This window comes from Morone saxatilis, unplaced genomic scaffold (genome assembly GCF_004916995.1).
Source record: "Morone saxatilis isolate NCDOM2014 unplaced genomic scaffold, NCSU_SB_2.0 Contig17, whole genome shotgun sequence".
Lineage (NCBI taxonomy): Eukaryota > Metazoa > Chordata > Actinopteri > Moronidae > Morone > Morone saxatilis.
In genome coordinates, this window is record NW_023339729.1 from 11,492,157 (window position 1) to 11,507,012 (window position 14,856).

General features: G+C 41.5%; 1 protein-coding gene across 2 annotated transcripts in view; it reads left to right on the plus strand.

The window, feature by feature from the left end:
- ubn2a (ubinuclein 2a) overlaps positions 1 to 14,856 on the plus strand; it is a gene marked incomplete at its 5' end in the record, with an annotated part of 19,338 nt that continues 4,482 nt past the window's right edge. For both annotated transcript variants that reach the window (XM_035660197.1, XM_035660198.1), the window contains 14 exon segments: positions 1 to 224; positions 1,054 to 1,170; positions 2,969 to 3,070; positions 3,902 to 4,012; positions 4,975 to 5,078; positions 6,370 to 6,925; positions 8,195 to 8,265; positions 8,661 to 8,790; positions 10,326 to 10,432; positions 10,664 to 10,774; positions 11,797 to 11,940; positions 12,725 to 12,775; positions 12,911 to 12,953; positions 13,740 to 14,795. In XM_035660197.1, the coding sequence (XP_035516090.1) occupies positions 1 to 224; positions 1,054 to 1,170; positions 2,969 to 3,070; positions 3,902 to 4,012; positions 4,975 to 5,078; positions 6,370 to 6,925; positions 8,195 to 8,265; positions 8,661 to 8,790; positions 10,326 to 10,432; positions 10,664 to 10,774; positions 11,797 to 11,940; positions 12,725 to 12,775; positions 12,911 to 12,953; positions 13,740 to 14,795 (2,927 nt within the window).

A 14,856-nucleotide genomic window follows, 5' to 3' on the forward strand; every position in this document is an offset into this window, starting at 1 on the left:
GGCTGGAGGATGAGGCCGAGTTCAACTTCGGCAGAGCCGGGGAGGTCGAGGCAGCGACCGGGGCAGGAGGAGCTGCCAGCAGCGATCGTCTCGGTAAAACCGGCGACGGGGACAAGGCTGGAGCCGAGAAGAGGGCGACGGTGCGGCTCAACCTGTCTCTCTCCGAGCCCGACGACCGCTCCTCCGTCGAGTTTAATTACGGAGAACTCATCCACAACCTCCAGGTAGGATCCCTCACTTTATCCCACAGCACCAGGCCGACCGAGACTGGAGCTGGAGTTCATTTTATGGCTCTTGGAAGTGTTGTGTGTGTTCGGACTTGTCATTGCTAAGTAATGGAGAGGGGTTGGATGTGGGGGGGGAGTGCACCTTGTCCTTCTAGCGTGGTTGAAACTGACCATTAGTAACACAAAAGACAGCAGCCTTCAGTCCCACTCTCTACAACTTCAGCTGCTCTCTCACAGATCGGAGCTGTTTTTTAAAAAAAAAAAAGAAAAAGTCCTCTTTTATTTATTTTATTATTTATTTATTTCTGTGCACATGTAGAGATGAAGCCTATCTTGTGCTGCTGCTGCTACCTGTGTCCTGTTCACTCAGACTTGCCCAGCAACAGCCCAGTCACACAGCCATTACAGCACTTGGAAATGCCACATGCAGTTTGGCCCTCTGGCTGCGGGTGATAGATAGATGAGAGAGCATTGCTGATGGAAGTACCAGGATGTAGCATGGGAGCAAGGCAAATGTCAGAGGCATCACAGAGGAGAGACACTGTTTTTTTTTTTAGGGGGGATAATTTATAGTTTTTAGCTGTAATGTTGTTTTTACTTGAGTGGGGAAATTTAAAGAAAAAAAAAAAGTTTTAAAACCAAATATTTATTATTTTAATCCAAATGTGTTCATGCCAGCACTGTGTTTGCCATATGTTTGTGGGGTTATTTTAAGTTTGATGGTAATATTGTGATAATCTATTGATGTTTTACTGGTTTTACTTTACTGAAACTGTCCTTGTTTATAATCTTCAATATTAACTTTTTAATTTTTTTTTCCCCCCAGGCAAAGAATAAACCACCAAGTCAGACTTCAGCCCACAATCCCAACGACCCCTTCAACGATGACGAGAGAGAGCGGGTCCAGGTTGAGGCCATGGCTAAAAAGTTTGAAAATAAATATGTGAGTTATAATTTATTTTTAATCTCTGAATTTTAAGTTATTTTAATCTGCTCATGTTAAACTTACTGACTGATACTGGATATGTGAGGCCAATACCAATATTGATATTTGACTGTCTCAGAAGTCTAATAATGACACATTATTAAGCACATTAACAAACATGAGCGGGGCATTTATAGAAATCAACTTGTAAGTCCTCTATAGAAACAAACAGAGTTAAGGTAAAACTGTCTCTAAATGACCTCCATACACTGTATATGTCTTTATAGTTTATATGTCTTTATAGTGTAAATGTATTTATAGTTTGTCTTTTATAGTTTATATGTCTTCATAGTGTAAATGTATTTGCTATTTTAGTTCTACAATTTCTTGTTACTTACTCACCAACATATACATCAGCACAACTCTCTGTAAGATCATCAGCTGATGTTTAAAATTACTGTTTGTTTGTGTTGGTTAAGTTGTTATAATCAAGTAAATTTGATATATATAGGCCAAAATCACAAATTTGGACACACAAAGAGTTTTACAGCCTTTTATCCTTAGAGCCTCAATTTGGATAAAAGCAACAACTCTGCACCCAAACCAGGGAAGAACAGTGATGGTTATACTTATATTTAGTGATATCTTGAGTCACTTATTGATTCTTTCTGTAGCACAATTGAGATGGGTTTTTTGTGAGAAACCTTCAGTTCTGCTCCTTCCCTCTCCCGACCGGTGCGATTATCAGACTGACCACAGCAGTGTAGCAGACACAGCGAGGGAGTCACAGCTAACCAGCCGTGAGCTGCTGGACATTTTAGAGTCGCTTGAAGCCCTTTCATGGCTGTGTGTAAAAGTTTCTGTGTGGTACCTGTGTTGTTGAGCTAGCGGCTGTGTTGTAGCTGAGCTAACGGCTCAGAGAGGCTGAATGTCTGTGTGTGTCTGTGCGGGGACTGTTGGTGTGTGGGATCAAGGTAAAGACTGCAGTCCGGTGGTGTTTCTACAGGCGTCTAAACTCAAAGCAAAAAAACGCAAAATCTACCATAAATTCCTGTGAATGTCTCGATCAGTATAGAATTGAAAAGGAGTGCAGCAGTTTCACAGACTCCCACTCACAGTGGAGGCTGGGGCAGGTGGGCTGCCCTCCTCTGATTGGACTTACTCTCAGCATTGATCCTGCAAGGTTCAGGGTGATTTAAAAACCGGTTCGTGTTGAGACATTTTCAACCAACAAAATGCTGATTTTCATAACTAAAAATGACAATTTTAACACCCGCATTGATGTGTTTAATCACAGTTTAGTCATATAATTCAGTTTACAGCTAAAAAAAACACATTTTAGGGTGCAGTACCTCTTTAATATATCCAATATTAGTATAGTGTCTGCAATTAATTTTTTTTTACATTAATGCAAACGTTAGCATTTTTCAATAAATATAGTTTTTGAAGAACTGTGACCCTGATATGCACTGAATGGGGATTTTTTTTTTGTCAGTGCTCTCTGGTGGACAGATTATGAAAGAAATAAATAAAGAAGAAGTTTAAAAAAACAAAACAAAAACATCTGTAAGAAGGCAGTTTATCCGCCAACATATCTGCTTGGTTGATTTATCCGTCAGGTTCTAGTTGTCTAGGTTTGTGTTCTTAAGGACCAAATCCCCCTAAAACAACAGCCACATAGAGAAAAGACATTTTGTCTATCCTCCATCCATTTTAAGATTACGTTTGGAAAACATATAAGGAAATGGAATTAAAAGGAATTAAAATCAATATTATTTGGGATATATTTACATTTGGGATTTATTTTATTTTTCAGGGTAACACAGGGAAGAAGAAGAAGAAGGACAGAATGCAAGATTTGATCGATATAGGTTTCGGCTACGATGAGACAGACCCCTTTATTGACAACTCAGAAGCTGTGAGTACCTTTCACTTCATTAATAACAAGGAGATTTTTCACTTCCAGGATTTCACTTTCATTTAATCAGATTAGTCTCCCTTTAGTCTTTTATGAAAACATTACACATAGTTTCTTCCTTATTATCTGCTGATTAATTTGCTGTCCTCGTCACATTCCTGAACTTGGTTGTTGTGTTGAGGTAGATATTATTCCTCCGTGGTTTATTTCCTGGTTTGAAGTTTCAATACAGCACATTCAGTGGCACTTCTAAAGATAGACGCCTGTCCCTTCTTACAACCAACCCGAGACTACGGTCTAAAATCATCCTTGTGACTCATGAATATGTACGTTGCGTCCACACAGGGATATGTTGATGTTTTTGTTGTGACAGTCGGTGTTTGTTGCTCAGTATTCGTGGGATATCGCACTCTGTCTGACTGTAACAGCTAGAATTAAGCTCTTTGTGTGGATTCTCTGCCGTTATATTGTTATAATTGTTTTGTTGTTTTGATAGCTGTCCTCTCTGAACTCACAAATTGGCAGCGCCTGTTTGACCCCTTTTTTTTCTGTTTTGATATTCTCTGTGATGGAAAAATGTTTCATCTGTAGCCCCGAGGGACGGTGATTCTTTTTAGTGATTTATTAATTTTGGCGCCCAACATCCATTTTCACTGACCAACAGAGGAGCACAGGCTGCTTTGTGAAATGTTAACAAATAACATTTTCAGTTACTCAATATGTTTGAAAATCCACAGATGACATCCGCTTTTGTTATGCAAGAGGATTTATTGTTTTCCAGATTCCCGTCATCTTATACCACAAACTGTCTTCTATTGTTATTTTTCTCAGTATGATGAGCTGGTCCCTGCGTCTTTGACCACAAAGCTGGGGGGATTTTACATCAACACTGGCACGCTGCAGTTCAGAGCGGCCTCCGACTCCGAGGGAGAGGGGGACAAGGTGAGGCCACTTTAACACGTACATAATTCAACTTTAAGAAATTATTGTTATACAGTGTTTCTCTTTTGTCTTTGTTGTTGCTATGAAATTACATAAATGACACACAGTCTGAAATTATACTTCTTGATATAAAACTAAAGAATATGCAGGAATCCATGTGACTAGGCAACGTCATAAATACTTATATCATCACCATTAAAATTACATACACTAATAAATTATTTTAAAATACAATGGTAACTTATTTCAATTATTTTGCACCACACAATAAATAACACATTTTTCAATATTTTCTTACACCATTACTTGTCAGAAGGTCATATCTCAACAGCTATTGGATGGATTGTAGAGATATTTATGTTCCTCAGAGTATAACCCTGAAATAACTGGTGATCCCCTGACTTTTCCTGCCTTAACACAAATATTAACATATTAAACTAAGATGATGAAAATAATGAACATTTTATCTGCTTTACATCAGAATGTTAGCTTTGTCATTGAGAGCATGTTAGCATGCTTTAGTACAGCCTCACACAGCATGCCTCTAACGGGCCGTCCACACCAAGAACGATAAATATAACAATAACAGACATACTGGCAAACGCTCTTTGGCACTGAATGGTTTCATTTAGAGTAATATGTAATAATTAATTACAAGGTTACTAAAATGTTGCTTGCCCCACACTTATTGCAACATATGACACAACAGGATCGGAACAGTCCTGACACGGTGTGGAGCATGATTTAAATGTCATTTTCATTGATTTTAGTCAGATGTGATAGAGACGTTATCTTTAACCACATCAAGAGAAATCTCTGAAGGACACACTGGTTAACGCTCACGCTCTTTCACACACACTCAGAGCACTGCGTGTGTTCCTCAGACAAAATTGATCGCTTGCCACTGTGCACTGTCGTCATCTGCTTACTTGAGTTAAAGAGTGTATGTTCTCTTGTTTCAGAAGCCGAATAACGACAAGGAGCAGGTGATTAAGAAGAGGAAAAAGAAGGAAGCGAACAATCTGGAGGAGAAGAACCCGAAGAAGAACAGAGTAACTAAACAAGGGTGAGAACCAGTGTAATTGAACTGCCTGTGCTTATTTATTTTATGTCAGTCGGTGAAGTTACACTTCTTCATGTAAGAGATTGCTGAGTTCATATTAATGAAGAAGCTGATGGAATGGTTGATGAGTAGCTGAGCAAGCTGAAACTGCCTTGTCTCTGGTCAGGAGGTCATTCCACTCATGTTGGAAATAGATGTTAAAAAAAATAATCTCCCACTTAATCAAATGATTCATTACCATTAAGCGAACCTATTGAAATGTCACTTTAAAATGTCAAAAACACACACATACTGTTGTGTAAATGGACATGTTTTTCTGCTGTGGTTGAAAAGTTGATCTTTCGGACACCCATGGATATGTGATGACGCATTTGTCTACTCACACAGTAGAGATACTGTGCTAATAATCCACCACCTCCCTATGTGACATTATATACTCCTGTGCTTTTGTGCGGATCCTCTCATACATCTATCATGAGGCAGGGATGCTGACTGTGACTTGCTCTTAGTCGCTGCGACAAGCCAGCCACCTCCTAGAAAACCCTCCATTATCTACGCTCAGATAGGCCGAATTCTCATGCCGCCATTCTGAAGACAACTTCCAAAAATAGCAGCAGCTATTGCCATTGTGCCATTATGAAACAGATGATGTTATATATGGGCATGTGTGTGTCAGATCCTTCAGAGCCGACTGCAGGTTAATCCCACTGAATCCCCACGGTTCCACGCTCTTCCCACGTTTGAGTCGCCTTTGTCGATCAGTTTGCCAGTGAACATGTCTCATTGGTTGCATGGGTTTGATTTATTTTTCATGTTGCTTTGCTTTCTACCTCCACCTACTCGTTTTTTTTGTCCCTCTTAAGTGTTACTGAAATTGTCTTTGTTCCTTTTATCATAGCCCGTTTATAGTTATTTCTGCTAGTGTGAGAAGAAGAAACAATCAACCAATCAGAGCTTAGTTGGCAGGATTAAGAATTGGGATATCTTTCTCCTACATAGGAGCTCTGTTCCCTAACAGGAATAACAACTCTTCAATTAAGATTATTTATTTTATTTAATCTTGTATTTTATGCTGGTTTCAGACACCTGAATATGCTACCTAGAGATACATCTTTATCCTTTGTCAGAATCCTATAAAAAGGGAGATTCTCATGTTTTATGTATCCTGAATAAGATCAAAACGAGGATCCTGTGTATGTAAGTGTACTCTGTGTCAGGCTGAGTGAGTGTAACAAAATGCCAATGCATTAAGTGTTTTGCTAAGAACCACGCATTGTGTGTTTCCCTCAAACAGAGTGACGGCAATCAGCCTCCACCGGCCGGAGAAGAAGAAGAGGAAGAAGCTGATGAAGGACTCACTGTACCTGGCGGCCATGCTCCGCCGCTTCACCCGGGAGAAGGAGGAGATGAGGAAAAGGAACCCAAACATGGCTCACTGTGGCCTGGCAGGAGGTGTGGCTAACAAGCCCCACTCCACCAACTCAACGAACCACCTGTTAGCCTCTAACTCCACCCATCCGCAGGGCAACACAGCCAGCAACGACCTCTCACTGGCAGACCTCACCTCGGACCCCGCAGTGATGTCACTGCTGGGCTCGGCCAATGAGAAGGAGCTGCAGGATCTCTTAAGCGACCTGGACTTCAGCTTGTTGGACACTGACCAGCAGCATGCAATGGTGGCGGCCAGGGAGAACGGCATTCTGGGAGTCGGTGTTCCGACTATTAAAGCAGGAGGAGGAGGCGGTGGCCAAGGGCGAGGCCTTGGGTCTTCCAGCGGACTGTTTTCTCCTCCCCCGCTGCCTGACGGCCTGCCTGCTCCTCTTACTAAACGCATCGAGGACCTGTGGGCGGTGAGTCATCTGTAGCCTGTCTGTGGGTGGCCGCAAATACCTGCGAAACCTCTTCACCGAAGTTAAACACATACGCCAATCAGCTCAGGAAGTGGCACAGGATGTTTAATTATTAATCCAACAAGAGTAGTAGTTCTAAAGTATTGGAGAAATATGGCTCTAAGCTGAACCCGGAGGGACTTTATGTAACTAAAGCAGCAGAGTTGGCATCACTGCCTTTGAAAAAGTTCTTTTTTTCTTGTTGCTCTTGTATCTCAGAGCCACAGAGTCAGTCCGTAGCACAGAAATATTTTTCTAGATGTTGGTAACAATGTAAAGCGAGGCAGAGATGCAATTGAAAAGGATGATGCAAGTGAAAGATACAGAGGTGAAGAAGAGAAGAGTGAGGAGGAGTGAGGCAGAGAAATAAATAAAAGAACTGTTTCTTCCAAACATAACACAGAAGTAATATAAGTAAATAACTGTTTTCTTTTGTTGTGTCACTCAGACCGTTTGACTTGTAGTTTGTTCCAAGGGAAAAACTGTTAGTTGTTACCTTTTTAGTTCCAGTTAGTTTTTTATATAAATATAGAACAACAGTCAACTCACTAAGAAATCAAGAAATCAAATTCCAGTAACACTTTTCTGCCTCATATGTGTTTATTTTTCTTAGCTGGTCGTCACACAAGCTCACACAGTGTAAATAGTTGATGATGTGTATAATGATAATGATAATGTTATTTGTCGAGAGTGTAACTGGAGCTTGTACGTCATTGATAATAATGGACACGAAGATGGAAACAAGACTTTTTGTACCCTAAAATAACGGGAGGATAGTTACTGTGTGGTTGCTACTGGAACGGGCAAATATGGAGCGGGACATAGGCACAGATGTTTATTTTAACACCGTCTGATTGATCATTACAGAACAATCACTTTCTGATGCACATTTGTGTTACAGCCATGCTCACTGCGTGGCGCTGCCAAATACCACTTATACAGCTCAGATGATCCTTGGATTTAACTTTTGAATTAGTGCTAAAATCAAAACATCCTTTGGGAAACAAACAGGAAAACAGACCAGATCAAAGAGATTAAGTGTGAAAGAATCCATAGACATTTATGGTTAAAATTAGAGTCAATGTCAGGCCAGTAAAGGAGAAGTAAGGACGTGTGTTCCCGTCGGTACCAAGTCCTCGGCGGCACAGCTTCACAGATATTCTGTATGTATGTGTATTTGTACTGTATGGAGCAGTTCTGGTATGCTGACTCAACCTGTTTCTCCCGCAGGCCTCGCGGCAGTTTGATCAAGAGGGCAGGAAGAAATTTTTCACCTTGGACATGAATAACATTCTGTTGGAGTGAGTAGGACAGCTTTTACATCAGTCAGCCAAATCCCAGCTCACTCTCCTCCTCCTTTTCAGTCTTTCTCACTCATTTTTAGCAGATTTCCCTCGCTACCTCTCCTGTTCTCTTTAGGTGTTTTGTTTTCTCTCCTATTGTCTGTGTTAATTAGAGCTTCTCATTTCCATTCCTTAACTTTATGCTCACCCTCCTCTCATTCTGCGCAACTACTGCTACTAAAGTGCCCTTTATTCTATCCATTACTTCAATCTCACATGTCTCTTTTATTCTTTCTCTTTGTATCCCACCATCTTTTTCTCCCTTTCTGCTTCCACCACCATGACTGTTATTTTTTTGATTCTTTTTGTATCTCACACTCGTGACTTTTTCTCCTTCCTCTTCATCCTCTCAGTATTGAGCTGCAGGTTCAGGAGCAGCCCCCTGAGGTGCGTTCGGAAATCTACTCGCACATGGAGGCATTCGTGCCATGCAACAAAGAAGCCCTCCTCAAACGCCTGAAGAAGCTCAGTCTCAACATCCAGGTGAGTGGGGCTTATCAGTGGAGAAATCCCCTCAAATTAAACGACCTCCTACCCCGCAGCCTTTTTGATTGCTCTGTGCTCATAGTTCAAGAAAGACAAAAACCTCTGCACATCTAATCTAATCAGATAAATCACATACAATATGTATGTCCTGTCTGTTCTTAGATTAAAAAAACCCATCGACCATCTGAAATTGCAATCACAACAGTAACTGAGCTTGAGGCTTCAGGACTATTCAAAGAATCATATATTAAACAATTGTGTAGATAAATTAGTACTTTTGCATTTTTACTAGTATAGCTACACTTCTTTCTAAGGATACAAAGTTTGAACTATGAGTTGATACATTTTAGCTGCAAGTATGTACAACTCTTACAACCGTCTTTACATTTGTAGTTCTCTTCACAACAACAGACTCACTCTTTATGACATGTCTTTATTGCTTGGGCATGTCTTGTGTCTCTGATGCATCCCCGCGTTAGTCACGTTATGAGATCTGTTTGTGAATGAACACAGAACAAATTACATCAGCAAATTATACATTCCACAAAATGACACTCTGACAACATTAAACAAAGTGCATTTACAAGTTACTCAAGAAATTCTTGAGTTCTTGAAAGTCACTGAAGGTTTTTTGACAGACGTCATTAATTATAACTTTGAACGCAATATAGCCGAGACTCATGAAACATCCGCTCAGATTGTCCCTCAGTGACATTGTTAGTTACGGGGCAACGTTATAATAGTGGCTACAAACCTTTCAGTTGCTTTATTCTTTAACTTTACATTAAAGAAACTATTCATTTATTGCATGAAATATTTAATTTAATTATGAGTTATGTATCATGAACATTTATGCAACAGTACTTACAACATTTTTACACTGCACTGACTTTGATATTGTGCGAAATCTCGATTTGTCATGTTTTCGGATATTCAAATTTCTTTCTTTTTTTCTACTAGTACTTCCCGTTCTTATTTTTATATATTATTTAATATTAGCTATTTGGCAGTTTTTCATAACAATCAAACCAGGAAAGCAAGAAAAGTGAGTTTGTGAGCGAGTATTTCCTTCAAACTGATTTACATATTTCTGAGCATTGAAACTGCTTTGTTTAGCTCCTGTTGTTTAACCCCAAAACTGATCCTCGAGTTTCTCCACATTATTTCTGCTCACTGCTTCAGTTGTTAATGTGTAGGCTGAAAACAGGCTTCTGAATGTCTTTTGTCATGGACCATTAAAGTACTCGACCACTCCCCCCCCACTCTTCTCTTTTCCCTCTCCCTCCTTTACCATCTCTTTCTCTCCTTTCTTTGTCTGTTTCTTTCTTCTTTTCCCTTTTCTTTTTTCTTCTCTCCCCCTGTTGCTCTGCATCCATCTTTCCTCACTCTCCTCACGCTGACTTCAATTTCCTGCCTCCCTCCAACTTTGGTGTTTTCCCTGCCTTTCCTGCTGTTCTCCCTCCATCTGTCTTCCCCTGTCCTTAATACACCCACCTACTCTCTCTCTCTCTCTCTTTCTCTCGCTCTCTCAGGACGATCGACTACGGACGCCGCTGTTGAAGCTGAAGCTGGCGGTGTGCAGTGTGATGCCAGAGCAGATAGCCAGATACAACATGGACTGCATGGCTAAGGTTGCAAAGTAAGTCAATCAACTTTTTTCATTAAGAAACTAAGCAGGTGAAGTAAAACCGTTTGACGTAATTCTCCGTCTTCTGCCCCCGCCTTTCATCAGGTTTGACTTTTATGGCTGAATGAAGTTAAAATATTTTTACCAAACAACCAAAACTGACCCCCATCTAAAAAATTGCAGTCTGTTTGTTAATGTGTCTATGTGCGTTTATATATTACTGACTGTGTTTGTGTCCTGCAGGCAGCAGTCAGAAGATGGCGATAAGAATGGCTCAGAGGAGGAAGATGAGGAGAAGCCTGGGAAAAGGGTCATGGGTCCGCGGAAGAAGTTTGTCTGGGATGACAAGCTCAGGTAATGATCCAGGACTGTCCTGCTGCAATAGCTGGCTGGATGTTTGTGATTATACAGATTCGACTTCATATCCTGACATTCATTTTATTGGTACCCTGTCCCCTTTAGTGTTCATCTTTCCTGTTGCTCTCTGTCTAATCTAGTAAACAGAGCTTACACAGAAAAATGGAGAAAAATAACGCCTCAAAGGTTTTTAAAATAAGTGGAATAAGGGGAAAATGGCAGCCAGGTCATGAATATTCCTCAGCTGTTGGGAACACTCAGGATTGACAGCTGTCACTTCATCATACATAAATATCAAACCAGACCTATAAAAGAGCTCTGCACTGATTTAACATTGTTCTCCTATAATGATGCCAGGCTCACAATGCACAGTTTAAAAAAACAAGATCAAACTCAATGCAGCAGAACCAGAAATGTTTTTATTCCAGGCATTCTTTTTCCTTGTCAAAACCTGGTGCATACATTACCCACAATGCAACTCAACTGCAGTTTGATAAAAGATTCAGGTGTTGTGTGCTAATAGCAGCTAATGTAGCCTCATGCAGAGATGAGGAGCGACAGCAGAGGTCTGGTAAACTCACTTCTTCATAACTTCACACCTCCAGTTGTCAACGCTGACTCACGTGACATCACTTGAGGTAGTTTATCAGATTTGCCACAGCTCCCTCTGGAGCCACAGTAGACTATACAACTTCTTCTCACATGCAGTGGTACTCCAAAGCTCGACTGTGATGAAGGGTACTGTTAACAGGCCGGATGTTTATATCTGAATAAATGAGGAAACCCCAAAGAACTGCAGTGCTAATGAAATGAGAAAAACCTTGAGACTAACTCGTAGCTCCTTTCAATTGTAATTTATTTTAATAACATCTTCAACATTTTTTAGGAAAGGTTTTCTTTATCTCCTCTGATTCTCTCTCTCTCTGTCTCCTCAGTCTTTATGTGTCCAAAACCTGCAGCCTAATTTAGATTTTAATGTTGAACAATTTGTGCTGAATTGAATATTTGTGTTTGTGCAGGAACCTGCTGTGCATCTTGGTGCGAGTAAAGCTGAGCTGCTATGAGATGGAGAACCAGTGCTCTCTGTCTGTGGAGGACTACCTCAAGGCCTTCTTAGAGAATGAGGTCAAACCACTATGGCCCAAGGGCTGGATGCAGGCCAGGTCTGTGTGTGTGTCTGTGTCTGTGTCTGTGTGTGTGTGTGTGTGTGTGTCTGTGTCTGTATTTTTGTGCTTACATAATGGTTGAACAAATTCCTTCATGATAAGACAATTACTGAAAATTCTCCAGGCTGAGAGCAATGGAGTGAACTGCACATTTACATTATAGTCATAGAGTATTGTGTGTATGTATATATTGAAAGCTGTTTCAAACAGAGAGCAAAATAGCTTTCAACACAAAGCTAAGATAATGTTTTATATGACTAACGTTAGTAAGTTTACAGAGGTAACAGTGACGGGGTGTTTAAGAAGAAAACCATGCTGTGATAAAACACTGATAGTTAATCTTAACACTACATTCTCGTGTAGACGCGTTTGGCTCACAGTTATCATGTTTGGTCATTTATATTGTAGAAACGGTTCTCTGCTCTCAACTTGCAAAAATAAATTATTCCACAGTTTGAAGTTGGGAGCTCAGGCAAATTTTTTAAAACCCACCCTCAATATAATATGAGATTGGACATTAGTTCTTTAAAAACAACTTTCATTTCCATGCTGTATTATTTTGTGTGTGTCAATTAGGATCTCTGCATGTGTTTCTGTGTTAAGTATTCCCTAATATATCCCCGATATTTCAAATTTGTAATGCAGCATTAGTCATAATTGAAAAATGTTTGTTTCTAAGACATTATGACGCGTATAGTAGCATTAACAGTAACTTTAGCCCGACATTAATCCAGCTATTTATTAACACTCTTTCTTATCGCCATGTGTTTCCTCTGCTCAGGATTCTGCTGAAGGAGAGTCTTTCCGTTCACAGTCACCTCACTGGAAACCTGTGAGTATTTACTTCATCTCACGCCGCTCCTGTTTGCTCAGTAACACTAACTGCTCAGGGATTTCTCTGAGAATGGGCTTGAATACAAAATGTAAATAGAAAAGGCTGAATAATTGCTGGCATTTTTCCACACAGAGTCAAGAGGAGAATGATGCCTGGACCCAAGGCCAAAGCCAAGGTGAGTGACTGCTCAGATCCTGTACTTTTATATCTAAAAATACGCAACTGAGTTTTTTTTACACTTGATACGATGATAGTTTCATCTGAACCCATTTACCAAACGACATTGAAACAACAATATAATAGACTGTACTCACTGCTTCATGATGTGTCTTGGCTGCTAATACTGTATTTGCTCAGTTCTGAAAACAGAATTAGTATTTAGTATTGGTATTATTTATCTATTGTAGGGTTGATGAAACTGAAATGAATCTACAGTATGAGATGTAAATATTTTATTATTTCCATGCAGGAGGTTTGTTTTAATCTTCGTAACTCTTGTATCACGTTTTATATTGTATTATAAGTTTCTTGGCCAACATCAACAAATAAAAGCCAAGTTTTAAAAAAACTCATTGTGGGGGGTGAAATTACCTTAAAAGCTCACATGGTGAATTTAGTATTATGTACATTTCTACAACACCCGTTTTTAGCTGTTTTTTTTTTTAAAGTTTCTTTTTTTGCCATATTCACAATCGATGTTAAAATAACGTCAACAAAACCCAATAATTCCTGATGGTTTTTTCCCCACATTTAAACCTATAAAAGGACGGCTGTATGACTATGGCTGATCCAGGGAAGTGGAATGACTGATTCTTGTACTGATGGAATTAATGCTGCATAATTTTATTGACATAAAAGGTCAATATGGAGGAAATTAGAAGTTCTACCTCTGAGGGTAAATCTGAGAATCTACGGTATGTTTCGGGTTACTGACACTGACCGTGTGTCTTCTGTCCTTTAGGAGGGTCTTTGGATCCACAAACCACCTCTCACCATGACCTCCACCCAATCTCTGCCCACTTCCACATCCGCTCTGACCTCCAACCGCCAGACCGTCTCCTCCTCCTCTCCCTCGGAGCCCATCTGTCTGTCGGACTCTCTGGACGAGGACCTGACTGCTCCGTCTCTGGACTCCATCTCCCACGCTCTGGCCCTCCTCAGCAATGCATCCAAGGGCCTGGGCCCCTCAGACAGCCCCTTGTCGCCCCCACCTCTACAAATCCCCACCTCCTCTCCTCCTCCCGTTGCCCCTCACTACCCCTCGGCCTCTCAGCTCTCTGCCTCAGTTGCATCCACGACGCAGCAACATTCCCTGTCAAAGGTGGAAACTGCTCAGTTAGCGGCTGCGTCGGCTGGGAACTTGTCGACAACAACAACGCTGCCAACCTCCTCTTCTACCTCCTCTTCCTCGTCTCCTGTTGTCGCCTCCATGGCTCGTGTGCAGGCAGCGGGCCTGTCGCTGGCGTCCAGGACTGCAAATGGTCCCTACGGCCTGATCAAAGGATCTGGCACCATGGGCCAAACCCAGACTCAGAGACTAGTTACCATGGCATCACCCAATCACAGGCCAAGCTCGGTGATAGGCGTGAGTGGCAAGATGCATCCACACCCTTCCCCATCGCCTCCGAAGCAGCGGCCTCCTCCCACGGCTTCCCCTCTGCTGCCCCCCCATCAGAAGGGCTTTGTTAGCTTGGTGGGGATGCTGGGAACTATGGGAGCCCCTGAAGGACTGATCAAGAGCAGCGCCAAAGTTGGTGGCATCAGCACCAACGGCAGCTCGGTGAGCAGCAGCATTACACCTTCTTCCTCCCCTTCCTTACAGTCCCGCTCCAACTCCACCGCCCACCCTGGCCTGCAGTCCTTCTGCCCTCCCTCCCCCGTGGCCTCCTCGCCATCCCCCACCTCCCATACCTCACACTCCGCTCAAGTTAAATCCCACACACACCACCACCAGCCCAACTTCATCACCCCAATGCAGGCCACCCTCACCAAGTCCTCCCACAGCAGCAACTCCTCACCCATCATCAAGCTCACTCCGCGGCCCTCCTGCGCCCCACCCCGCCTCCTTCCTCCTCCTC